The sequence below is a fragment of the Polyodon spathula genome, chromosome 27 (assembly GCF_017654505.1).
Source record: "Polyodon spathula isolate WHYD16114869_AA chromosome 27, ASM1765450v1, whole genome shotgun sequence".
Classification (NCBI taxonomy): Eukaryota; Metazoa; Chordata; class Actinopteri; order Acipenseriformes; family Polyodontidae; genus Polyodon; species Polyodon spathula.
Genome location: NC_054560.1, coordinates 7,096,260 through 7,120,194, shown reverse-complemented (window position 1 = coordinate 7,120,194; position 23,935 = coordinate 7,096,260). Strand labels below are relative to the sequence as shown.

Sequence of the window (23,935 nt, the reverse complement as noted above, 5' to 3'; positions counted from 1 at the left end):
CTAACCAGCGACTCCATTCACAGGATATGCAAACCACTGTTGCAGCCAGTGCTCTGTATGCCAGGGCGGACGCATATTATATAAAATTAGCTTTTGAGCGCACACCATTTCACAGAAATACTGCAAGTTACTGAGAGATAGATAGATAGACAGACTTCCAATCAAGCCCGTTATTATGATTATCGGTTATTTGCTGATCTGATCGACCTGGCTAGAGACAACGGGCAATGGCGGCCTTTTCAGTGTATTCTATCCAGTGGGATTTAGAATCAAAACCTCCTGCGGTCAAAATGAACAGATTCTCACAGACGGCAAAACTCACATCATAACATCCAATACACACAAAAATACACACACACACACACACATATATATATACGTATCCTATACGACCTCATTTCATTTATATCTTTTTTTCAATGCAAGATTTGTAATAATGTATCACGAAGTACTTAATTGGCACAGGTTTTTTTTTTTTTTTTTTGCGTTTGTTTTATGTGGAAAATGCCACCGAGCGCATTTTAGTTTTTAATATTTTCCGAGTTTGTTAAAAACGTGATGTGTAAAAGAGCAAACGCGTCGGGAAGAGAAGCGGCCCCCGCGCCCGCAGGTACCTTCTTCAGCCTCTCGGACAGAGCGCTCTTGTTCCCGTTGCTCTCCAAGTTTCGTTTCTTCAGCTCGGCTTTCAGGTCGATCACTCTCAGCTCGGCCAGCTTGCGAACCTCTGAAACCGGGTCAGCCACAGACATATTCTCCGTCATTCCTGTGAAGGGGTTTGGGAGGGGGAAGGTGGGGAGAAGGAACAAAAAAACAAAAGCACACAACCGGCGAGCTCCAAACTCACAAGCCAGAACAAAATGGCGCTTTCCCCCACCAGCGCTGCGAGAAGAGACGAGGGCGCGCGTGCTGCGCGTGCACTACACCCTGGCGCTGCGCCTGCGCACAGCTCGGCTTCCCGCCCGGCGCATGCGCTCAACGGGGGTTTGCGTCCAATGAAGAAAACGGTCACATGATCCCAATAGATACAGCAGGGACTCCTTCTCTTTCATTGATTCTCAATTTTCTATATTTCAGCAGGGCTGTTGGCAGTTTCCCCGGTGGTCTCACCTTTCATTGAAGTGTCTGTCCTTGTGCCCTTGACATGCATTACATTTTACACGAAACTGCACTGTGTAAATTCTGTTTACATCTTTTCAACCACATAACAAACAGAAAAAAAGCATGTGTCACAACGGCGATAACTGTACACAGTATTTACACGAAGTGGAAAATAAGTGACTATAGGCTTCTTTATTTCTCATAATAACAACAAATATAATCATATTTCCACGAACCAGCTGTACATTTCATTAAAAGCTGAGAAACATCCAGTCCAGTAGGGGGGGCAGCAGTAAACTTTAGTAACATTTTCTTTTTAATTCAGTAGTAAATAAGTCAATTTTGGGGACATGTTTCCGGCGTGTTGTGTAGTTGGTGGAAGGTCTTCGATCTTGTAAATAAACTATCAATTTTTCACAGTGCAAGAGATTTCTGAATTGTGGCGTAAGCAGCGATGGAGATGCCAGCTCCTCCAGAGGGTAAGTGTTGGAAACATGAGCAGGACACAATGCTTTTAACGCGTGTGTTGCTGGACCTGCGCCTGTCTCTGCACACCGTGGTGTGGGCCCGTTCACCGGGATCGCTCACGCTTACCATAGTTGGCATATTGAAATTCGCACTGAACCGCAACGTTTAAAACGCTGTGCGTATTTACATCAAACACTGCGCGCACAACCGTGCATGGTTTTATTGTGACTACGTATTGAAACAGCGAGTACCGTTTGTCCAAATGTCGGCCTATATTGATTCTATTTCTTATTAAAATATGTCTTTAAAATCATATTGCTGTCCAGCCTAGCTTGCGTGTTTGTGGTTGCTCGTTTGCGCGGTTGGAGTACATGCTCCCATGTTGAGAAGAACATAACAGCGAGTCAAACAAAGCAGCGGAGCGTTCCCACATGAACGATTCATACAGGGGTCCTAATAACTGTTGCACAGGAAATGAAGCTGCAGTGTGATGACAGGTTGAACGGACTTCACCATAGCCACAAAGTCTGGAAAACCAAAGCACCACCAGAAAATAATAGTTGGTTGTGGGAATATTGTTTAATAGTGAGCGTTGAGAAAGTTATACATTACCCATTAAGACTCCCATTGCATAGCAGTGTGATTAGCTCCTGGTTTTACTATAAGTTTAATAAGACACAGCTGAGATTGTTACCTGTGTGCTGGGACTAATCAAGCTCATAGTAAAACCTAGAATGGGTGAAACTGCCATGCAATAGGAGTCTTATTTCCACTCCTGTTACCCTAGTAGATTTAGTTAAAAGCTGGTGCTAGGCAGGTCCCAATAAAGCACATGCATGCTTTTTTTATGTGGTGTTTTTTCCAACCCTTTCTTTCCATTTTCTCTTAATTCCATTTACAGATCAGGAGCTGAGGAATGTTATTGACAAGCTTGCTCAGTTCGTGGCTCGCAATGGGCCTGAATTTGAGAAGATGACTATGGAGAAGCAGAAAGAGAACCCCAAATTCTCTTTTCTTTTCGGAGGGGAATTTTTCAACTACTACAGATACAGACTTGCCTTCGAGCAACAGCCACGTACGTTTATATAAAAACCACAAACCACAAAACTACACAAACTGTCCCATCCAACTACATTATATAGATTCAGGGCTAAAGCAAAACTGGCAGTGTGGCAAATATAAAGCAGACAATACTGTTCCAGAATTTCCTGACAATTCAGAGCGAGCGCCTCTCCCTACTAATCTTTCTGCCTTATTATAGTGCGCTGTATTAAAGGTGTCTTTTTCCCCCTGTAGATTCTACTAGACACGATTGTGAAGAGTATAATTTGGAAGGTATTTATTAGAATGTTATGCTTAGCAATTATATTTTCAAACTCTCTGTAATGGGAAAGCCTCCTGTTATTTTTTAGATTTATTTTGCCATTGACTGGCAAAAGCTGCAGGCTTAATCTGTGATAGAGGGAGAACTGCCTCCAAAACGGAATTGAAAACGGAAAGATAACCTGCTGTGGCAAATGGTAAAAACGCAGTGAAAGCTGATGATAAAATGGAAAACGTTGGCGCCGTATGACCTTCCTCTACTCTTGTAATAAAGCTGTGTTGCATCTTGTATTGGTGACTTTTTGTTTTGCATTAGTTGTGCTTTTGATTTCTGTATGTTTGACTGAAAGCGATGTGGTTTTGCAGCAAGCATAATGGCCTTTGTGAATTTGTCCCCCCCCCCAGTGCATTGTAAGCAGCAGGATGCCCCAGAGCCCCAGCCCCCGTTGCAGACCATGGCTCCTCCGCCCCTTGCAGCAGCCTCTCCATCCCTGGAAGAGCTCATCCAGCAGAGCCAGTGGAACCTGCAACAACAAGAGCAGCATCTGCACACCCTCCGCCAGGTAGAGAACAGCCAGGGCATTCACCAGCTAGCATGTCTCTACCTGGCTGTAGTGCAACATTACTGCACACACAATGCTTATATTGGAGCCGAGCCAGGGAACAGCTTCCTGATATATCATCAAACTGTATATTAAGAACCTTTTTTAACCTGATTACCCGATTTAAGTGCCGTTGCCCTCATTTGAGGACAGGCTACTTTGTCATTTCTTTAGGGATGTCATCTACCTGTCATCTACCCGTTACTTCGATGTTCTCTTTAACTATGTTGTTATGGTAACTTGTGCTAATTTTGTTACCTGCAAAAGATAAGTCTAAATATAATGGAATCAAATTACATAAATACAATTTGTATTCACGTAGATTTTGCATAGCCAGTTGGTTTACAAAGCTGACTGGGAAAACGGCATTTTGATAAATTAGAAGGAACCGTTCTTTGAATTGTGCTGCTTGTATTTCCCCCCCACCCCCCAGGAACAAGTGAGCGCTGCGATTGCCCTGGCGACGGAGCAGTTCACACAGAAACTGCTGCTGGAGACTCAGCTGGACATGAGTGAATTTGACAGCTTGCTGCAGCCAATCATTGACACCTGCACTAAAGATGCCATTTCTGTAAGTATTAGGTGAAGGATTGGGGGGGCATTCTGAGTCACGGTTTCCAGCGGTCGGGGAAACTAATAACCTGTTTGAGAATCACCTACAAAAGGAGATTTAAAAAAATAAAAAGTGTGTGTGTGTGTGTATATATATATATATATATATATATGTATGTATATATATATATATATATATATATATATATATATGTGTGTGTGTATATATATATTTTTTTTTATCATCTTGGGTTAATAGTGCTGGCAAGAAATATTCACAAATTTCGCTTTTTATTAAAAATCTGCAAAATGTATACATGCTGCAGAATTACTCAATTCAGTTTATATACAGTCTATGTACAGTTTACATGTGCAAACATTTGTTGCTTTAACTAAGCCCATAGTGAGACATCCACAAAATGAAGTTGTCGCAGATATGTCTAGTTTTTACAGTAGTTAAAATAGCCACACCCTATCCTAATACCCCAAGCCAATGGGGTTGTGTTTCAGCTTGGGATCCTAACGACTGTATTTCTTGTCTTCTCTTGTAAGGCTGGAAAGAACTGGATGTTTAACAACGCCAAAACTCCGCAGCACTGCGAGCTGATGGTGGGGCACCTCCGCAACCGCATCACAGTGGAGGGGGCGCATTTCGAGCTTCGCCTGCATCTCATCTATCTCATGAATGACGTTCTGCATCACTGGTGAGGACCCATGCATTGTGCATTTTACAAGATGCATGTGCTGGGGTGATAGCCATTCAACCACTTTCATTGACCTTCTGTAGTGAAATGCAGTATAGTGCAAAAATACAGTATAAAATAAGATTCAGCAAGTTAGAATTAAAACAAAAAATATATATACACAATGGCATAATAGTTGTGTAATAGTGCAAGGATAGTGCTTCAGTTGAGGATCCAGTGATAATAAGTAGCTGCCTATTCTAGGTGTTTTACCCTGTGTTGAAAACAAACAAATCTGCTTTGGCTGGTAAAAGCAGATCAGTACAGTTTTGCTGTGCAGTACTTGATTCATGATTGTTTGTTTAACTAGCCAGAGGAAGCAGCAGCGAGACCTCCTTGCAGCCCTACAGAAGGTGGTGGTTCCTATCTATTGCACTAGCTTTTTGGCAGTAGAAGTGGACAAGCAGCAGAAAATTGCAAGAGTAAGTTATTTTTCATTTATATATATACATATACATGTTTGTATATATATATATATGCGTGTGTGTGTGTGTGAAACGGATTTCTATTTTCTCGTGACCTGTTTTCTTTTTGTTCAGCTCTTGCATCTCTGGGAAAAGAACGGTTACTTTGACGAGGCTACAATCCAGCAGCTGCAGAGTCCAGCTCTGGGACTGGGACAGTACCAGGTGAGTCACATGATCTACTGCAGAGTCCAGCTCTGGGACTGGGACTGGGACAGTACCAGGTGAGTCACATGATCTACTGCAGAGTCCAGCTCTGGGACTGGGACAGTACCAGGTGAGTCACATGATCTACTGCAGAGTCCAGCTCTGGGACTGGGACAGTACCAGGTGAGTCACATGATCTACTGCAGAGTCCAGCTCTGGGACTGGGACAGTACCAGGTGAGTCACATGATCTACTGCAGAGTCCAGCTCTGGGACTGGGACAGTACCAGGTGAGTCACATGATCTACTGCAGAGTCCAGCTCTGGGACTGGGACAGTACCAGGTGAGTCGCACGATCCACATACAACAGCGTCTTCAGAAGAACCACCTTCTGGGCTCAGTTTCTTGCGTTGGCATATGCAAGTCTGTAGACCTGAAACGTTATCCTACTGGATGTGCATGTTTTGCTAGATCAGTATGTTAGTGGACCATATTATACTTCAACAGGAGAATCAGTTTATTTATTTCATTTTTTTAACTGTTTTTTTTTTTCTCACTGCAGGCTTCACTAATCACCGAGTACGCTGCAGTCGTGCAGCCTGTTCAGTTGGCCTTTCAGCAGCAGATTCAGACTCTGAAAACGCAGCATGAAGAATTTGTTAGCAGTATAAAGCAGCAGCAGCAGGTGGTGGCGGCTGCACAGCTGGGAGTAGCGGAGAGCGAGGTGAGACCAGCCACTCCAGGATCTGCTGCAGCAAGGCAACCAGGTGAGCCGCCCCTGTTACCCGTCAATAATCATCTGGTTACAAAACGAGTACCAAAAAAACAAGAACTGAGAAACAAATAACAAAAGTTTCTAGTTTATTTCTAACTTCAGCATTTGTTTGTGTGTGTTAGTACAAATAAAAAAAAAAAAAAAAAGCTTTAAAAGTCCAAACTTTTCCATGCATTCTGTAGAACACACTTGAAAACTGTGCCTGCAGCTGAGGCTTTGAAAATGAGAAGTACTAAACAAATGGAAGAATCCTGATTCAGGCTTGTTGAATTTCCTCAGGTGATGCCAAAGCAGCCCTGCCGGTTTCTGGGGAGTATGATTCTGCCGAGGCTGGACCTCAGGATCCAGGAGCTGCGTCCACAGCAGCCCGAGTGCCCGGCGATCCCATACCAACGTCCAAGCCGAACTGGTTCGACCCGTCGCACGCCATTGCAGCCTGGGGACCGCAGCAGCAGCAGCAACAGGTACATACCTCACATCTTCTTACAGCACAACCTGTTACTGTCCCAGAGTAAAGCATGGTGAGCTTGCTTTTGCTGCCTTTAGGTCCATTACGGCCCATTATACTGAGGAAGACAATTGTTGAAACAGCTGTCTGCTTGTTTCTTATTGGACCACTGATGGTCTACAAACACAGTTTGTTGTTGTTGTTATTATTATTATTATTATTATTATTATTATTAGGAGCATTTTTTAAATTTATTTTATTTTTTGATTTGTGAAATAATTAGGTCTGGCTGTGCAAGTATAAAGTGACAGTAGTCTTTAACTATAAATACTCATAATACTAAAGTACATTTTCCAGTACTTAGATCCATGTGAAAAACAAAGTGCTTTGGGTTTGGGATAAAATGCAATGCTTTTATTTGTCTATTCTTTGTTCTTTTCCCCCCCAAGCCATTTGAGCAGCCTCCATTCCCACCTTCACAGGCCCCCCCACCGTGCCCTCCGTGGAACAGCCACGAGGGGCTGTGGAACGAGCAGCGAGACCCCAACTGGAACAGCCAGCGCGAGGCCACTCCCTGGAGCAGCCAGTCCGACTCCAGCTGGAGCAGCCAGTACGATACCCCCTGGAACAACCAGCCGGACCAGCCGCCCTGGGGGCAGCGGGAAGCCCCCTTCCGAATGCAGCGGCCTCAACACTTCCGAGGCCCCTTTCCACCCCACCAGCAGCCCCCCCAGTTCAACCAGCCACCCCATCCGCACAACTTTACCCGCTTCCCACCGCGCTTCATGCAGGATGACTTCCCTCCCCGCCATCACTTCGACAGGCCCCCCTACCTCCCGCATCGGTTCGACTATCCGCAGGGAGACTTCCCTGGAGGTAAGGACACCCCACCAATGCAGGCCATTGTCCCTCTATATCTGATGACGTGCTGCATTTCGAGCTGACGTTCCATTCTGTCCTGTTTGCTCTTCACATTTGCTTCCAAGTCTGAACCCCACCGTCTGCAAACAGTCAGAACAGTGTTATTTATAAATGGACGCTGCATGTTCAGAGTGCACACGTCCACATTAACATGACTGAGAGACGTGCCGTCCTGGAACTAATCTGTCTGCAGGGAAAAAGGTACTGATTGGTAAACGCTAGATTGTTTAACCCTCTCCTCTTGTTTCCGTCTCAGAACTGGGTCCACCGCACCATCACCCCGGACACAGAATCCCTCCCCCAGGGATTGGGGAGCACCCCCCCTGGGGCGGGCCCACGCACCCCGACTTCGGGGGGCCGCCGCCCCACGGGTTTAATGGGCAGCCTCCTCACATGAGACGCCAGGGTCCTGCTCATGTGAACCACGATGACCCCAGCTTGGTGCCCAATGTTCCCTACTTTGATCTGCCAGCTGGGCTAATGGCTCCTCTTGTAAAGGTAGTCAGGGTTGTGCTCGCAGTTAGAACATTAAGAAAAGGTTGGGAATGAGTCATCCCTTGTTAGCACACCATTCTCTCCTACTGGGAGAAACTCATTTAAAAGCAGAGTCTAGTGGTTTTTTAACATTCATGTTTTTTAATGTTTTAGATCCTTCACCCAGTAGGTTATTCCATGCATTTATAAATCTCAGTGTAAAAAAAGTGCTTCCTTGAGTTCACTTTATCTAGACCATTTATGAATTTAAAGACTTCAATCAAGTCCTATCTTGCCCTATTTTTTTCTAGGCTGAAGAGAGATTTAATTATTCTAACCTTCCGTCATAGCTCAAGTCATTAAGTCAGCCTAGTTGCCCTTCTCTGCACCTTTGAGTGCAATGATGTGTTTTTTTGTAGTGAGCTTACCAAAACTGCAGTTATTTTTTTATACATCTTTATTCTCACAATATAATCTGTCTACTCGTAACCAACAAGCAAGGGTGCCAAGCAAGCAAGTTGTTATTATTAATTAGTCATTTAGCAGACGCTTTTATCCAAAGCGAGTTACAGAGACTAGAGGGGTGAACTATGCATCACAACTACTGCTGCAGAGACACTTCCAATAGGACCTCGTTTTTACGTCTCATCTGAACGATGCAGCACAAGGAGGTTAAGTGACTTGCTCACACACTGAGGTAGGGGCTAAGATTGAACAACATCCTCCTGGTAACAACCCCCTTCCTTTAACCACTGGACCACCAATCTATGGTAAGTATGAATAGGGTGACTTGAACATCCCTCTTCTTTTTAACCAGCTTGAAGACCATGATTACAAGTCTTTGGATCCCAAAGATATCCGCCTCCCGCCGCCCATGCCCCCTAGTGATCGGCTCCTAGCTGCTGTCGAGGCATTCTACAGCCCCCCGTCGCACGACAGACCGAGGAACAGGTAACGCCACTGCGACATTGCAGAGCAATGGCATTCAAAGCAGGTGCAGTGTGGGTGTAGCATTTCAGCCTTGCAGGTTACATGCTTAGTACCAAGTATAGTTTAAAAAAAAAATTACAAATGCATTCCTTTCTATAAGGGATAATTTAATGTGTATATAACCAAGCAAAAACTAAATTGAGATGCTGATACTGCTATGTACAGGCACTAACTTTCCAGATGTAGATTTTACAATATACATGATTGAAGTGTTTTTGTCCTGTTGCAGTGAGGGCTGGGAACAGAACGGTCTTTATGAATTCTTTAGAGCTAAAATGAGAGCCAGAAGGAAAAAGGGGCAGGAGAAACGAAACAGGTAAGATGTGTGCCGATTATAAAGTTCACCTCCTTTTCAGCAAGCTTGAATCTTGCCTGATTTGCTATTGAGACAGGAGGTCCCCGTGGCATCACGGGAACAGCCTTTTATAAATAAGCATGTCCAGCGACCTGCAGTGTAACTGACGTGCTGTCTCCCCCCCCCTCAGTGCTCGAGCCAGCCTCTCGCACAGCCGATCCCGAAGCCGGGAGAGATCTTCCTCCCAGTCCAGCTCCAGATCTTCCAAGTCCTCGCGCTCCTCCTCTGGGTCTCGCTCCCGATCCCGTTCTCGCTCCCGGTCCTACTCCCGCTCACGATCCAGGTAAGGATGTATTTATTGATTTTTGTACACGCTGTAGCCGAGTCATTCCAAGATGTTCTTCTGGCTGCAATAGTTTACAACCTTAACCTTTTAATGTACAAACTAGACCTGCAAGACGGCTTCAACTTTTAATAAAAACTTTTTTTTTAAGATGCTACAGCAGCGTGCTGTTGCAGGTAAACATGTTTTGTGACTACGTGTGTTTGTTTCGTTTTGAATTGCAGGAGCAGGAGTGGCTCCCGGTCCTCCCGCAGCGGCTCTCAATCCAGATCTGGGTCTCGTTCTCGGTCCCTCTCTCCAGAGAAGAAGAAGAAGAAGAAGAGGTCCAAGTCACGCAGCCCAACTCCACCGTAAGCAGCTGAGAAGTTTTGAATGATTTTAAGCTCTGTACATTCCAGAAAGCATGAAAGGGGCAACTAGACCTGATTGCCTTTTTTTTTCTTTGTTTTTAAAGTTCTGGATGAATCGAGACTTTCTCTAGTCTGCATGTCCTTGATCTGTTATTTGTACCTGACCGCGAAGTTGTGTTTTTTTAATCCGTTTTGTAGTTCCACCTCTGGCCTTGGAGCTGCTCCTGCCACCCTAATACCAGATCAGAGGCTGGGAGAAGAGAACAAAGGACACCAGATGTTGATGAAGATGGGTAAGGAGTCATACTCCTTGATTTGTTTTGAGAATTGCTTATTGTGCAGACAAATGGTGGGAATAATTACCGTGGCTTTTGATTTGGTTTTGTTATTTATTAATGAGAAATAGATTGGAACGTTTCGATTTGTAATTTATTTTTTTATATTTTATTGTGATTCTAGGCTGGAGTGGTTCTGGTGGGCTGGGGGTCAAGGAGCAAGGAATCCAGGACCCAATTAAAGGAGGAGATGTGCGGGACAAATGGGACCAGTACAAAGGAGTGGGGGTGACCCTCGACGATCCTTACGAGAACTACAGAAGAAACAAAAGCTATTCATTCATTGCACGGATGAAGGCGAGGGATGAAGGTAAATGAATAGGTTTCACTTGTTTGAAGACCAACTAGGGGCCAGACTTCCATGCAATAATGTGCTACCTATATCTAATGATCAGAGGTCCCCGTTTAGGTTTGTTCTTTGCTTGAGGGGAGTTTACAGATAACAAAAGGAACATCTCAAACATTTTGAGCACTCTCTTGCTAGCCTTACTTAGTTGTGTGTGCTTACAACACACCGTCTATTACTGCCCAGCAAAGAAACTTAAGATATGTCATGAATCTTTTTATTAGCAATATGAGTTTTGGCCTTGTTAACCAGTTAGCCACTCAAGTATGGAAATGTCACTGATAGAGCTGACCTGTGATGTTTGTTTTTCTTACTCGCTGTTAAATGCCTATTGTTTTGAGATGTGAAAGTAATCCCAATCCTGTTGTGTGTGTCCCCCCCCCAATGTAGTCCCGGTGCCCCAGGATCCTCCAGACCCCCCGACCCAGGAGTAGCAGTGACCTCTGAACCCAGCGACCGGGTCACACACTTCTCTGTTTTCAGCAGAAAGAATGGCCTTTTTTTGTTGTTGTTGTTTACTGAACACAAGCATCTGTTTTTAGAAAATGTTTACCTACAGCAAGCTGAGAGTAATGTTTCTTATTCAGTTCCTTTCCCCACACCCCAGATTTTAGAAAGGGAGTACCAAGAAAAACGGTAAAAACAGACAGACGAGCGTGTTTTGTGTTTTTATATATACAGCATAATACTGATGTATTACTTTACAACTGAGTCCATTTGAACAAGTTACATAAAACATTCTGGGCCACTTTGTTTAGGAAACTGTGATTTATTGTCTGTTAACCATAAAAGCCAACCTGAATGAAAGAGTGATTTCTGAATTTCATGTTTCTTGTTGCAGTTCACATTACTGTCAAAGCATGCAAGTAACTCCTTTTTCCATGGGAAATGTGTTGCATTTTCAGTTCATCTAGATTGACACTGGATTGGTGCATATAAAAATTATGGCAAATATGCAAATGAACCATATTTCACATTTCAAGGCTGTTTGTTCTAAGATGAGTTTGTTCGTCATTCACATTGGAAATCAAAGTAAATCTCCCAGGCTGTTTCCGTCTCTTCTGTAGAGTCCTGCTTGTGTTCACATGTAATGATACTCCCTCATATCCTGAAGCACCTCTTCCAAAGCCTCTTCTGTAGTTAGAGGTGGGGGCCTGCAACTACGTATAAACTATTAAAACAAGAAATTACAAATCTCAAGTTAGACACATGCATTGATTTCACCCTCTGGACAGTAAACAACCGTCAATTGGGTTTAAAATCCAATATGTGAATATGCTAAAATAGTTACATACACCCCAGAAATCTTGACTTCTTGTAGCGTGTTTAGTGGCAGTGCAACTGAGATCTCGGTGTATGCGAACACCCTCCCATTCACGTACCTCTTTAGTATCCTCTAAAGTTGTATAGTGGTAGTTTTCTGGTCCAAGTGATTCAAGCAGAGAAGTGTGAAGATACCGGCTGGTCTCTGCAAACTGCCTTGTCAAAGCCAACTGCTGCTTCAGCATGTCATTTAAAGCAAAGACTGCAGGACTGTAGGCTGTTAGAGCTGGAGCAAAAAAAAAAAAACCTGATCGTCACCAATGATTGAAGAATCGATGACCACGCAAACCTTGTCTTCCTCTATATCATGGTATTAAGGTCCGATTTTAAAATATTTAAATCTACATTTTACCTTCTAGTGCATCAGCGCTAACAACATGGCTTGCAATGGGAGCTGGATCTACATACGTTGCTCCAATGGATGGACCCAATACTGCCATACCTGAAAGACAGAAGAGGGGTGAACATGGTTAATGCCTACTAGAAACACTACAGTAAACAAAATAAGACAGGGCAGAAAATAAAGCAATGACTAGAGACCACGCCGAGGAACAAAAGGATGCTTAGTGGTGCATAATAAAACTACCCTTGTGGGTATAAAGAATTAAAAAAAAACATTACCAACCATTAGACCAGTTGTAGGCTAATCCAGTGGCTTGCGTCTGCACTCCTGCCTCTTTGACAGTCCTGTGCTTGCTCGATCTCCCTTTGCGTGGGGTTGGCGTGAGCGTGCGAGACGGAGACAGACTTGAATATGTGGAAGTCCTTGAGTACGAGAAGTCACTGCTGGAGCGACCCCCTTCCGTTCTGCCTGGGTACGACCAGGAGGCATCTGATTTTGTGCGCTCTCTCTTCCTAGCCCTCTCCTCAGTTGAGGACCCAGACTGTTGGCTCCATGCCTCTCTTTGAGACCTTTCAGACACTTCCTGGACCACGCTGGCTGGAGAGTCGTTGTTTAGACGTTCTGATATTTCACTGATTGTCTTTTCGGAGTCTGTCTGGATCTCGCTCTCGAAGTCGCTCTCGTATTCAGCATTGCTGTCCACCTGATTCGCTGCCTGAGAAAAGGCCTGTGGTCCTTTGCTGTCTGCAGTGTTAATGGTCTTGCTGGATTTTGCCTGGAGAATGAAAGCACAGTTACTTGACGTTCATTTTGTACCTTTATGTTTATACAAGAATAACTATGACTAGATGTTCATTTACTGCACCTTTTCCTGTTTTTCTTCTGGTTTCTCTGTTTCTCCCAAAATTGCTGGCACAAGGTCCTCCAAGGTCATAATATTTAGTTTGAAATCTGAAATACAAAATGCAATACAAAATGGTTAAATATTTCTTATACCACAGCGATAAAGATAATCCCTAAAACAAAGCAATTATTGCTTAATTATAGTAGGCTATCAAATACGTAAAAACTATGGGACACTACATTGTTATAAAGCTAAATTCTGAATGAATGTTACCTTTTATATTGGATTTTGATTGGATGGGCCAAGCTGTCCACATTTAATGCAGAAGAACAAATAATTAAAAAACAAACATGCATGCCAGATAATCACCATACATTTTCAGTTACAAGTTGTAACTAGATAGTATTCTAACCTGCAAGGTGTTACAAAACTAGATAGGGCCAGCATGGCTCACTGTACCATACACTTGGGATTGCTTGCATGACGATAAAACTCAGTACCACTACAATTAACTGGGAAAAGCACCAATTCAGTCACTTCACTGCTGCACTACAGTCTTATCCCTTAGTCTGCTACACCCAGCCACAAAAGCAGTTTGCCTGCAAAAGTGCAGAGTGTACCAAATGGCATAATAGTTGCATACTAAATTGACAACACCTAGTTCATTCTACATGACCACAGACTCAGTAAACTCCTCTCACTAGTCTATCATGACCAGGCTTACCATCTGATCCATCGCTTCTCTCACTGATCACACCCTCAGACTCCAACACGCTAGGGAACAGCTCCTCCACAGATTTCACATCGCCCCTCAGGGACAGGGAAGACGACGACCTTTTAATGAACTTCATTCTCGGAGACAACGTCCTCCTGGGGGAGAGGCCTCTGGGAGGGGAGGGGGTTCTGGAGAAAGTCCTGAGTGGGGATCGACGGGGGGATGGGGTCCTGGAAAGGGGGCTTCTTCTGGGTGGCGAAGGAGATCCTAGCTGTGTCTTTCGATTGCTCTTCAAGAAAGACTATAAAACAAAACACATCAGGGTACATCACAGTGTTTTGTCATTGCCCCACACACCCAGCATAAGAAATATTATACAGCAAAGCACATGCATGGTATTGATGAGATCAGCGATTTACACACCAATATTTACACTTATTCACTGATTTATACATAATAAAGAAGAACATTTGTGGCCGGATTTATTTGTACTTTTCATTATGACCAGCCAACTATTATACAGCAAGGAGAAGATCTCAACAAAGCTGTCAGCTTTGCTTAGCTTCTGTAGAGAGCAGCAATCAGCACTAATTCAAGCAGCAGTACCGTCTACTGTTAAAACAGGAATGGCAAATTAACCCAGCGCCACTGCCCCTCAGCTCTCTCACCCACACACACACACACACTGTACCTTTCTGCCAGGTGTAGGGCTCTCTCTGGAAGCTGGTCTCTCTTGTTTAAGGAATCTCTCCTCGGACATTTCCAGCGAGCTGCCTAGCAGCTTCTTCATATCCTCCTCATCACTGTCCACAGTGACTTGTTTACGGGCAGGTTTGGGGTGTGACTTCTGAAGGCCTCCTGCAGTCTGTTCACCTTGTGTCACGTCCGGTCCTTTAGAGTCTGGAGGCTTTCTCTTGAGAAACCTGCTGCTGCCCCTGGTGCTGTGATCGCTGCTGGACTGGACTGAGAAGGGCTTTTCATCTGAAGCCCGTAGATCGGGGTCCGAGTCCACTTGGTCCCGGGCTCGTCTTCTGCTCATGATTTTATTCTCTATGAGAGCCAGTCTGTTCAGAGCTGCACTGGTCGAGCCTCTCTGCGTGGATGTAGCCTGTGCAGCACCTGGGTCTGTTTTACTTGATGTTTTACTCATTGTCGGGGACTGACTTCCTCTGACAGACCGGGGCGCTTTTTTTAAAAACCTGCTTTCCACCACTGTCTTTTCACTGTCGTCTTCTCTTTGCTTTGTCTCGCTTTTTACCAACCGGTTCTCCTTCACTTCGCTGTCTGTGTCTTCAACTGAAAGATCGCTCAGGTCCTGAAATGGAGTGTGGCTCACTTTTAAGGCGTTTGTTTTTTTCGTCAGTGCATCCATGTACTCCTGGTTTACAAACAATAAAATTAAGTCTGTAATCCCTTAAAAAGAAACTTTAACCTGTAAATTTGCCATAGTTACATGCATTTACCATAGTTTAACAACATTTGCTATAGGCATATATAGACGCCCTTGTAAATGAAGCCTTGGTCTCAGTGGGTAAATCATCTAGTTAAATAAATATGTTCTAAATTGTTTTAATGAACCAATTCAGCATTCCTTTACGCGTTATTTGTTTAATTTCATCAACAGCTACGGGGTGGGCAGAAAAGGGGCGCTCCTGGTGTGGTTGCCCTGGCTCAGTGGTCGTGTTTAGTAAGTGTTGATTGAAGAACAGTACCGCTACCTGAAACTCATCCTTGGAATCGTTTGTGGCGCTGGATACACGCTTTCCCCGGAGCTGCGCCTGCGCTCTCGCCAGAGCCGAACTTCCCGAATCATTGCGATTCCACATACTTTGATATACAAATGAAATGTTTAACCGTGACCAAATTCACAGGTGAAAATAAAATCTACAATCAGATTAACATCTACACACCTGTGCACACAACCGCTAAATGTAAAGTTAAAGTGATTTCTGCATGTTCAGTGCTAGCTGGTAATCGTGTGTGAATACTGTTGTTAAAATGCCAGTCTTTAAACTATACTGAGCATCAAAAGAAACGTATCACTTATATTTCAGCCATCAAAAGAAACTTATCACTTATATTTGGATAAAATTCACTAGATGTGATCGAAAAATGACAAACTCTGTTTTAGAGCAGGTGCAGTGACTTTTTATTGTGCTGACTGACAACTGACATCACGAAGATGCTGCAAAATGATCTGTTGATCTTGGGCTTATTAGGGAAAATGCCTTACCTTGCAAATCTAAAACCTTCACCCAGCAGAGTTACGCGGCGCACCCAAAACCAGCGTCCATCTGTTTCTATGGAAAGCGTCCTGCTCTGTGAGACACGCTAGATCATCAATCAGCGACTATAATGTACGGGTATCTTGAGAGACAAACTTCATACTGAAGAACTGTAGAATTCAGAAACGAAGTTTTGCAACATATGTACTAATTAACGAAGTAACTGCAGGTGTTTATTGGAAAAAATTGTAGTTTTTTGGGGTCCATGAAAAAAGTGTTGTGAACAGTATAGTGGAATGTCTTTATTTTTTAACAAACAAAAACAAGACTCCTCAAACTTGCATCTATAAACAAAACAAAAAAAAGTTAGTTTACAGGGACGAGTATAATAATAATAATAATAATAATAATAATAATAATAATAATAATAATAATAATCCCAGGACACTTTACAAAAGTCAACAGCGAGCCTAAAAGAGCTACAAACTTCGCTAGTGAAAGGCCAAATCGAAGAAATATGTTTTGAGTTTAGATTTAAAAATACTGACTCAAGGAATTACAAGAATCAACCCCAGAGGTTACCAAAGCGTGGAAACGGATTGTTTTTAAATTCAGTTTATTTATTTTTTAATATAACAAAATGAGGTTCTCGAGACAGATATTACAAAAAATAAATACATTTCTGACTCTTTCTGGGAGTTGGGGTAGCATGCTAACTTCTGAAACTGGTACCCGTCTAGGGTTTTGGTTATTATCAGTACAAGTCAAACAGCAGAAAGCCGGGTGTCCATCACAATTGTAGACCTGCTTCAGGGAGTTAATTCAACACGCCCCTCATAAGGGGTCTACTCTGCTTTTCCAGTGGCTGATAAGCTATTTAAGTACTGTAATAAGAATTTAAACCTGCATGTCTGACCACGAGTGCAGTGGTTTTGGGCGGGATAGATTTGATTCAAATATAAACCCAGTTTAAATTTTAGTTTGATAATGCATTATTGCAGTTGCACACATTAACTTGTTTCTTTAAGACTTAGATGTAGGAAAACAATACAGGATTAAAAGGATTCACCCTGACGTGGTTTGCTTGGGCTACGTCTTTCAAACAGTTTTTTTTTTTTTTTTTTTTTTAAAAAGGCGTTTTAGCATAAAACACAGACAAGTTATATAACCTAACACAGTTATAATTTCATTATTCTAACAAAACATGAACTGATATCCCAATATAATACTTTAAAAACTATTAGATCTGCTTTGTAGGAAAAACTACCCAAAAACGGTGTGTGCATGTTTGGGTGTGGTGTTTTTAATGCATTTTAAAATGCACTGTACACGCTTACAGTGATGACTGTTGCTTTAAGGCTGATTGCCTCGGTGCAGTTAGCGTGCCCTGTTGCAATCTGAATACAGGTACTTCCGAGGATAACTCGTGGTCTCAGCTCATTGGCCATCAGCTGCACCAATCACCGGCAGCCATCTGTGCAGGAACATTTACAAGCAATAAAACGTGCCAGACAGAGGCAGTGCCAGAATTAAACTAGGCTTCCTGCAGGACTGATCATGCGGTCCGGATTGCTATTCTCGGTGCTTTTTGTCATAGCTTCTGCCGATCGGAGCATTTACTTTAAAGAACAGTTTTTGGATGGAGGTAAGAAATGCAACTTTTTTTTTTTTTTTTTTTTTTTTTTTGCACTGAAGAATATATAGCAGGCATGCAGATCTGTATACGCCTCTCAAGTATTGGACTTCAAAACCTGAGAAATTAATTCGGTATTTGAAAGTTTGGTTTTATTTTGTAATATGGTGGTATTTCCTTGGAAATGTAGTTTCATATAAAAACAAAAACAACAACAACAAAAAAATGAATGCGTACAACGATTGCACACTGGAGGGAAAAGACTCGTAAAATAGTATAACCGGAGTCTTAATTTCACTTTATTTTGTTTATAATACTGGAGTTTACACTGCGGTGTGATATTATAATAATAATAATAATAATAATAATAATAATAATAATAATAATAATAATAATGCCTTGTATAGTTTGAAACGTGTGATGGGGATCGTATATCCCTGTAAAATGGTTAAAAAATGTTGTGATTATCTACAGTGCATAACGAGGGCGAACAGAACTAGTGTTTCGATAATCCACAGCATACTGAGTAGATCCCCCGAACAGTCTCTTTGAATAAGAATCTGCCACAAAAAAGAGAGGCTACAACCCAATAACTCGATCTCTGAGATTATTGAAATAGAAGTATTGAAACTGAAACTTAAAAGCATAAAAAATTAGTGTAAAGCTAGAACGAGTTATTTCATAGCTTACTAATTAGGATCCGGGGAATCAATGGGCCAGTGGGAAGAATTTCGTACTTTGATGTATTTCCAGGTTTTTTTTTTTTTTTTTTTTTTTTTTGTTTTTCGTGCATACTGACAAAAACGTCATGTAAAATCTAAATTTAGTTCCAGGGTAACGATGTGACTGCGCACAACTTGTTTTGTACCTTCATTGGGGGGGGGTCAAAGTCTTCCAGAATGATTCCATGATATCTGACGTCACATTATTTTTTAAAAATTGTATTTTATTTGCTACTGGGGTGTCAGAATCCATTCCAATACCTCATCATGACCTCCGTACGCTGCCATTGCTGGTGTTTCTGCAGGCTGCTAACGGGAAAACACTGGTATTATTATAACACAGTGAAAACTGCTGAAGGGATTCACTGGTTGGTGGAATCAACTGCATAGTGTAATAATGAAAAACTGCATTCCCTTTGTTTCAACGCTGCTAAACCGTGATCTTTTTCCTGCGTTTCAGATTCCTGGCAGAGCCGATGGACACTATCCAAGCACAAGCAGGACTACGGGCAGTGGAAACTGACGGCAGGGACATTTTATGGCGATGAGGAAAACGATAAAGGTAAAGGGACAAGTGACGGGAATCCAGATGCTGGTCATTCTGCTAATGAAGTGACTCGGACTCCCTTTGCATAGCGGATTTGCATAGCAGTTTGATCCATTCCTGATTTTACTATGAGTTTGACACCCCTGAGCTCTCAGCCTACACTCTGTGGCTAATCGAGCTTGCGTCAACACCTGGGTGGGGGAAACTGCTATGCAATAGGAGTCTCTTTTCCATCCCAGTTGAAGCCAAGGTTGTGTTTTGTTTTCAGGTCTTCAGACCAGTCAGGATGCCCGGTTCTACGCTGTGTCGTCCCGTTTTGATCCCTTCAGCAATGAGGGCAAGACCCTGGTGATCCAGTTCACAGTGAAACACGCGCAGAAGATCGACTGCGGGGGTGGCTACATCAAGGTCTTCCCTGCAGACCAGGATCAAGAGGACATGCACGGGGAATCCCAGTACTACATTATGTTTGGTAAGCCCGCCCTCTGAGATTTTCACTTTGTAACATCTCTGAAGGTGGAACCCAGCCAGTGGTGTAGCAGTGGAGCCGCATAACAGGCAAGCAAAGTCACATGACTCCCGCCTCCCGCACAACTGTCTGATTCCATCAGGAGTCCTCTTGATGCAATGAAAATAGCATTAGGAACTTCTGTTACAAGCTACTCGTTTTAAGAAGGCTAAAAATGCTGACGAAGGCACAAGCAAAGCTCATCCCGGAATGGCATACAGTGAAGCAGCTGCTGCAGCGACAGTGAGCCGCCAAGAGAGCTCTTCAAAAGTAATCCTTCTTGTTTAAGAAAACCGATGTTCTAGTGGCGTTCCGGTGCTTTCAGATTTAGGACTACACTGCTGACCACAGTAGAGCTAGCTAGAGAAGCTCTCTCCTTTTATACTGAAAGAGGACAGTCAAAGAAGTTAGTGTTTATGTGTTTTGAGTTCAGGATCGGGTCTTCAGCTCTGTTTGGGTACCAGAATCATGTAAGATGGGCTTTATAAAGTGTTGCTCCACCAGTTTGCAACAGCACCCCCTATAGTGCACAGCATGATCTCACACGGCAGAGCTTGTTCTGACTTCTAGAAAGACAGTTTGGCTGATGTAGCCTGTGTTGCGTGTGTCCGTGGTTTTGATAACGCCACTCGTGTTGGTTTTCAACAGGTCCTGACATCTGTGGCTACAGCACGAAAAAGGTCCACGTCATCTTCAACTACAAGGGCAAAAATCATTTGATCAAGAAGGAAGTGAAGTGCAAGGCAAGTGTTGAGAAACCAAGACTTAACAAATACAGCAATAACATGTATAGTCTTTGATGTTGTTACATGCCATTTTGTGGTTTGGTTGCAATGTTCTCCCAGCTTTTGTTCCAGTGTGATGCGGCTGTAGAAACTGAGTGCTTCTCCATTCAGAAGTTCCTAATTTGAAGCCCCTCTGCACTACTTCACCCTGCTCATTAGAGCATTAAAAATGTGGCTGCCTGTCTCCTTGCAGGATGACGAGTTGACTCACCTGTACACACTGATCCTGAGGCCTGACCAGACCTACGAGGTGAAAATCGACAACGAGAAGGTGGAGTCAGGCACTTTGGAGGAAGACTGGGACTTCCTGCCACCCAAGAAGATTAAGGACCCCGAAGCGAAGAAGCCAGAGGACTGGGACGACCGGGCCAAGATTGACGACCCTGACGATGTCAAACCAGAGGTATGGGCAGCACATAACAGCCTGGGGAACTCACATTCAGCAGATACTGTCACAATGGACCCATGCTGCTTTCCAGACAAATATTCCTTTATCTATTTCTTGTTTCAGGGCTGGGAGAAGCCAGAGAACATCCCTGACCCTGATGCCAAGAAGCCAGAGGACTGGGATGAGGAGATGGACGGAGAGTGGGAACCTCCAATGATCCCCAACCCCGAATACAAGGTATGACATTAAAATTAAAATCTCAGTAGTATAATACATGGCGATGGCTTGACCAAATTTAAGGTAACTTTGCATGGTTCTTTTATTGCAGGAACTTTCCTGTACTGTTAATGTTCAGGGCTGTCAAAGGCTCTTTGTTTATCTCAGTTTTGATTAGACTATGTCCTTGCTGTGGCATGCTACCCTACTTGCAGTAGATGTCCAGTAGGGGGCGGTGTGGTGCTATTGCCCCTGGTGGGGTAATCTGTGCTCCGTTGTTAATGCCGTACTTTTTTCTTAAAGGGCGAGTGGAAACCCAAACAGATTGAGAACCCTGACTACAAGGGCCCCTGGATTCACCCCGAGATTGACAACCCCGAATACACACCTGATTCAAACATCTACAAGTTCGACAACATTGGGGTTCTTGGACTTGACCTCTGGCAGGTTAGTTTTCAAAGCAGAACCATTCTTTTATCATAGGCTCCACTGGATCAGAAACGTAGATTCCACCCCTTTGCACAGTGAAAGTCCAGCATGTATGTTTGCCATATCTTACATTAAGTAGATGTTGTGTGTAGACATTTGAGATTTAATTGAGGACATGTTTAAAAATACATGCTTCTTAAAAAATTTTTTTTTTTACATATAACAGGTGAAATCTGGCACTATCTTTGACAACTTCCTGATCACCGATGATGAAAAATATGCAGAAGAGTTTGGACAAGAAACTTGGGGAGTTACCAAGGTATGAACAGTAAAGTCTATGCATTGTCTTATTGGAATGGATCGTTCTGTGTCGCTGTTGTTTATTTAATACACCTTGGACCATTGTAGCGCTCCAGTCCTGTTTATATAGTAATGGTAGCAATCACTGGTCCTGCACTAGTTCTACCTGAACGGTTCTGCCTGACCAATCATTCTTCGAATTGTACAGGAACCAGAAAAGAAGATGAAGGAACAGCAGGATGAGGAAGAAAGGCAGCGCGAGGAGGAGAAAAAGAAAGCAGACGTAAAAGACGAGGAAGACGACGACGAGGAGGGAGAGGAGGAGGAGGAGGAGGAGGAGGGAGAGGAGGAGGAGGGAGATAACACAGAGGCAGAAGAGGAGGATTCGTTGGAAAATGAAACGCCATTTAAGGACGAACTGTAAATGAACTGCCTTGATCTGGAAGCACAACTGCTGCACGCCTGCTTTTCAACGTAACAGGAGAGTGAAGAACCCCCCGCCCCCGGCGGGGATGGGGGTTCTGCTCATGAAGTACTTCCTTGAGGGGGAGGGGATGGTACTGCCAAGACGAGAACTTCTTGGGGGGGAGGGGATGGGGCTCCTAAGACGAGTACTTCTTGGGGGGGCGGGATTCTGCCCATGAAGTACCCTTGGGGGGTGCCCCTACCCCCGGGTTCTGCTTGTTTTTTAAAGACTTTTTTAGGGATTGCAAGGAAGGCAGTTTAGTCTTTTGCTTGTTCAGTTCGTCAGAGGTTTTATTATTATATTTCAACCAGCCATTGAGTTCAGAACGTCAAGTATGTCCACTTTAGAGAACTCTGGCAGGTCTTACTGGTTTCCCTACAACTCCAGGCTCTCATGAGGGGCTATGTTTTTAAAATGCAGTAGTTGTCTCCCGAAATTATAAAACTGCCCCAAAATTTTAAAACAAATTATTTTCAAATTTTTCCCACGACCTTTTGCGAGTGATAAGTTATGGAGAAGTTGTGATAATTGTTTTCCACGTTTCTTTTAGCAGAGCTTAACGTTGTACATTTTGCTGCTACTGTTAGTGAAGAGCAGATTTCAGTGTTCAGTTTAGGTGTCAGTGTTTCGGTAGAGCAGATGGGGGACTCTAGCCCTGTTCTAAAGATGTAACTTAGCTGAATGCAAAGGAGGGAAAGCGAATGTAGTTCATTGTCTTTTAGATGGTAACAGTACAAGGTAGGGAAGACAAATACATGGCGATACTTGAACTGCATTCCATCTCAGGCATGGGTGTAAATACTCGCCACTATTCACAGGAACAGTCAACTTTGAAAAATAAAATACATCATTTGGTACTGTTTTATTTTTTTTTTTGGATAGGGGCAGTAGTACACTTGAGATCATCTTGCAACCAGAATGTAATTATTAATACCAAAGTTGTGTTTATGAAATAAAAAGAAATATATCAAAAAATTTGATTTTAGTGTATGTCATTTCAATTTAAAAACCAAAAAATTGTGGATGATAATAATAATAATAATAGACGAGGCACCCTGTGAAGCAGTGTTTAGAAATCAACTCGTAGAACTTGGTGAAATCTGGTACAACAAAGCCACCTCCTGCATTTGTTGTACGGAATTTTGAACGTGCAATTTACATCAGCTGTAGAAGAGTATACAGACTTAAAAGCATTGCAGTGAAGTCAGTCGTTGAATTATATTGTTCAAACTGCAACATTGCAGTAAATGCATGTATGATGATGACTTAGGAGACTAAAAGAGTGATCTAACATTTTTTTCATAACCTTTGATTTTCTGAGTAATGCAAGGATGGAAATAAGACTCCCATTGCATAGCAGTTTCAGCCGTTCCAGGGTTTAATATGTGCTTGATTAGCCTCAGTCTATAGGCTAAATCACCAAGATACAAGTGCATGAAGACGACCTGAATATTGTCAGATCTCACTCTATTCAGACAGCCTCTCATGCCTGCTTGATTACGACAGAGCGGTGACTTTGCTGAAGTCGCAGTCATGTGATCGTCTCTTCAGCGCTGTTTTCATGTGTGTGTGTGTGTGTGTGTGTGTGTGTGTGTGTGTGTGTGTGTGTGTGTGTGTGTGTGTGTGTGTGTGTGTGTGTGTGTGTGTGTGTGTGTGTGTGTGTGTGTGTGTGTGTGTGTGTGTGTGTGTTTACCAGAGCGGCGGGCAGGTGGCGCTTGTGCAGATTTGCAGTAGTAAAGGCTGGTGGCTGCAGCAGCAGTCGAGCTGAGTCACAAAACTGCCATCGTAGTAACGGTGCTACACCGGGGAAGAGGACGG

General features: G+C 43.2%; 3 protein-coding genes across 10 annotated transcripts; 2 read left to right on the top strand and 1 right to left on the bottom strand.

Annotated features, from left to right (window-relative positions):
- The first annotated feature begins 1,430 nt into the window (after window positions 1–1,430).
- Window positions 1,431–11,480, top strand: LOC121301340 (calcium homeostasis endoplasmic reticulum protein-like). Of its 6 annotated transcripts, none has more exons than XM_041230649.1 (19): window positions 1,431–1,577; window positions 2,468–2,641; window positions 2,863–2,901; window positions 3,295–3,452; window positions 3,925–4,062; window positions 4,596–4,747; window positions 5,097–5,208; window positions 5,326–5,415; window positions 5,959–6,163; window positions 6,451–6,635; window positions 7,102–7,495; window positions 7,797–8,038; window positions 8,832–8,965; window positions 9,234–9,320; window positions 9,490–9,642; window positions 9,867–9,992; window positions 10,191–10,285; window positions 10,452–10,637; window positions 11,064–11,480. In XM_041230649.1, the coding sequence occupies exons 1-19, from the start codon at window positions 1,553–1,555 to the stop codon at window positions 11,105–11,107; spliced, it is 2,739 nt and encodes a 912-aa protein (XP_041086583.1). In that variant the 5' UTR covers window positions 1,431–1,552; the 3' UTR covers window positions 11,108–11,480. The 6 variants fall into 6 exon arrangements, with proteins under 6 accessions (XP_041086583.1, XP_041086584.1, XP_041086587.1 ...); XM_041230648.1 differs by having other exon boundaries at window positions 1,432–1,577; window positions 7,069–7,495; XM_041230650.1 differs by lacking the exon at window positions 11,064–11,480 and having other exon boundaries at window positions 7,069–7,495; window positions 10,452–10,645.
- On the bottom strand, window positions 11,179–16,209 carry c27h19orf44 (chromosome 27 C19orf44 homolog). Of its 3 annotated transcripts, XM_041230654.1 has the most exons (10): window positions 16,132–16,206; window positions 15,617–15,725; window positions 14,590–15,276; window positions 13,908–14,199; window positions 13,457–13,489; window positions 13,205–13,290; window positions 12,622–13,114; window positions 12,349–12,438; window positions 12,056–12,222; window positions 11,179–11,844 (listed from the first exon to the last, which is right to left on the bottom strand). In XM_041230654.1, the coding sequence occupies exons 2-10, from the start codon at window positions 15,722–15,724 to the stop codon at window positions 11,755–11,757; spliced, it is 2,046 nt and encodes a 681-aa protein (XP_041086588.1). In that variant the 5' UTR covers window position 15,725; window positions 16,132–16,206; the 3' UTR covers window positions 11,179–11,754. The 3 variants fall into 3 exon arrangements, with proteins under 3 accessions (XP_041086588.1, XP_041086590.1, XP_041086589.1); XM_041230656.1 differs by lacking the exon at window positions 15,617–15,725 and having other exon boundaries at window positions 16,132–16,209; XM_041230655.1 differs by lacking the exon at window positions 13,457–13,489.
- Window positions 16,210–17,637: 1,428 nt separating this feature from the next.
- LOC121301343 (calreticulin-like) lies at window positions 17,638–22,144 on the top strand. The gene is made up of 9 exons (XM_041230658.1): window positions 17,638–17,768; window positions 18,939–19,040; window positions 19,294–19,497; window positions 20,182–20,276; window positions 20,512–20,721; window positions 20,830–20,943; window positions 21,226–21,369; window positions 21,578–21,670; window positions 21,860–22,144. The coding sequence occupies exons 1-9, from the start codon at window positions 17,681–17,683 to the stop codon at window positions 22,073–22,075; spliced, it is 1,266 nt and encodes a 421-aa protein (XP_041086592.1). The 5' UTR covers window positions 17,638–17,680; the 3' UTR covers window positions 22,076–22,144.
- Window positions 22,145–23,935: the final 1,791 nt, after the last annotated feature.

Excerpts from the sequence above, each read along its gene's own strand:
- LOC121301340 (XM_041230648.1), top strand. The coding sequence starts at position 1,553 with ATGGAGATGCCAGCTCCTCCAGAGG. Across the intron at positions 6,164-6,450 it reads TGCTGCAGCAAGGCAACCAG|GTGATGCCAAAGCAGCCCTG; the intron begins GTGAGCCGCCCC and ends GAATTTCCTCAG. Across the intron at positions 10,638-11,063 it reads GATGAAGGCGAGGGATGAAG|TCCCGGTGCCCCAGGATCCT; the intron begins GTAAATGAATAG and ends CCCCCAATGTAG.
- c27h19orf44 (XM_041230654.1), bottom strand. The coding sequence starts at position 15,724 with ATGTGGAATCGCAATGATTCGGGAAGTTCGGCTCTGGCGAGAGCGCAG. Across the intron at positions 14,200-14,589 it reads GCCCTACACCTGGCAGAAAG|TCTTTCTTGAAGAGCAATCG; the intron begins GTACAGTGTGTG and ends TTTGTTTTATAG. Across the intron at positions 13,115-13,204 it reads CAGAAGAAAAACAGGAAAAG|GCAAAATCCAGCAAGACCAT; the intron begins GTGCAGTAAATG and ends TTCATTCTCCAG.
- LOC121301343 (XM_041230658.1), top strand. The coding sequence starts at position 17,681 with ATGCGGTCCGGATTGCTATTCTCGGTGCTTTTTGTCATAGCTTCTGCC. Across the intron at positions 20,722-20,829 it reads CTGACGATGTCAAACCAGAG|GGCTGGGAGAAGCCAGAGAA; the intron begins GTATGGGCAGCA and ends TTCTTGTTTCAG. Across the intron at positions 20,944-21,225 it reads TCCCCAACCCCGAATACAAG|GGCGAGTGGAAACCCAAACA; the intron begins GTATGACATTAA and ends TTTTTCTTAAAG.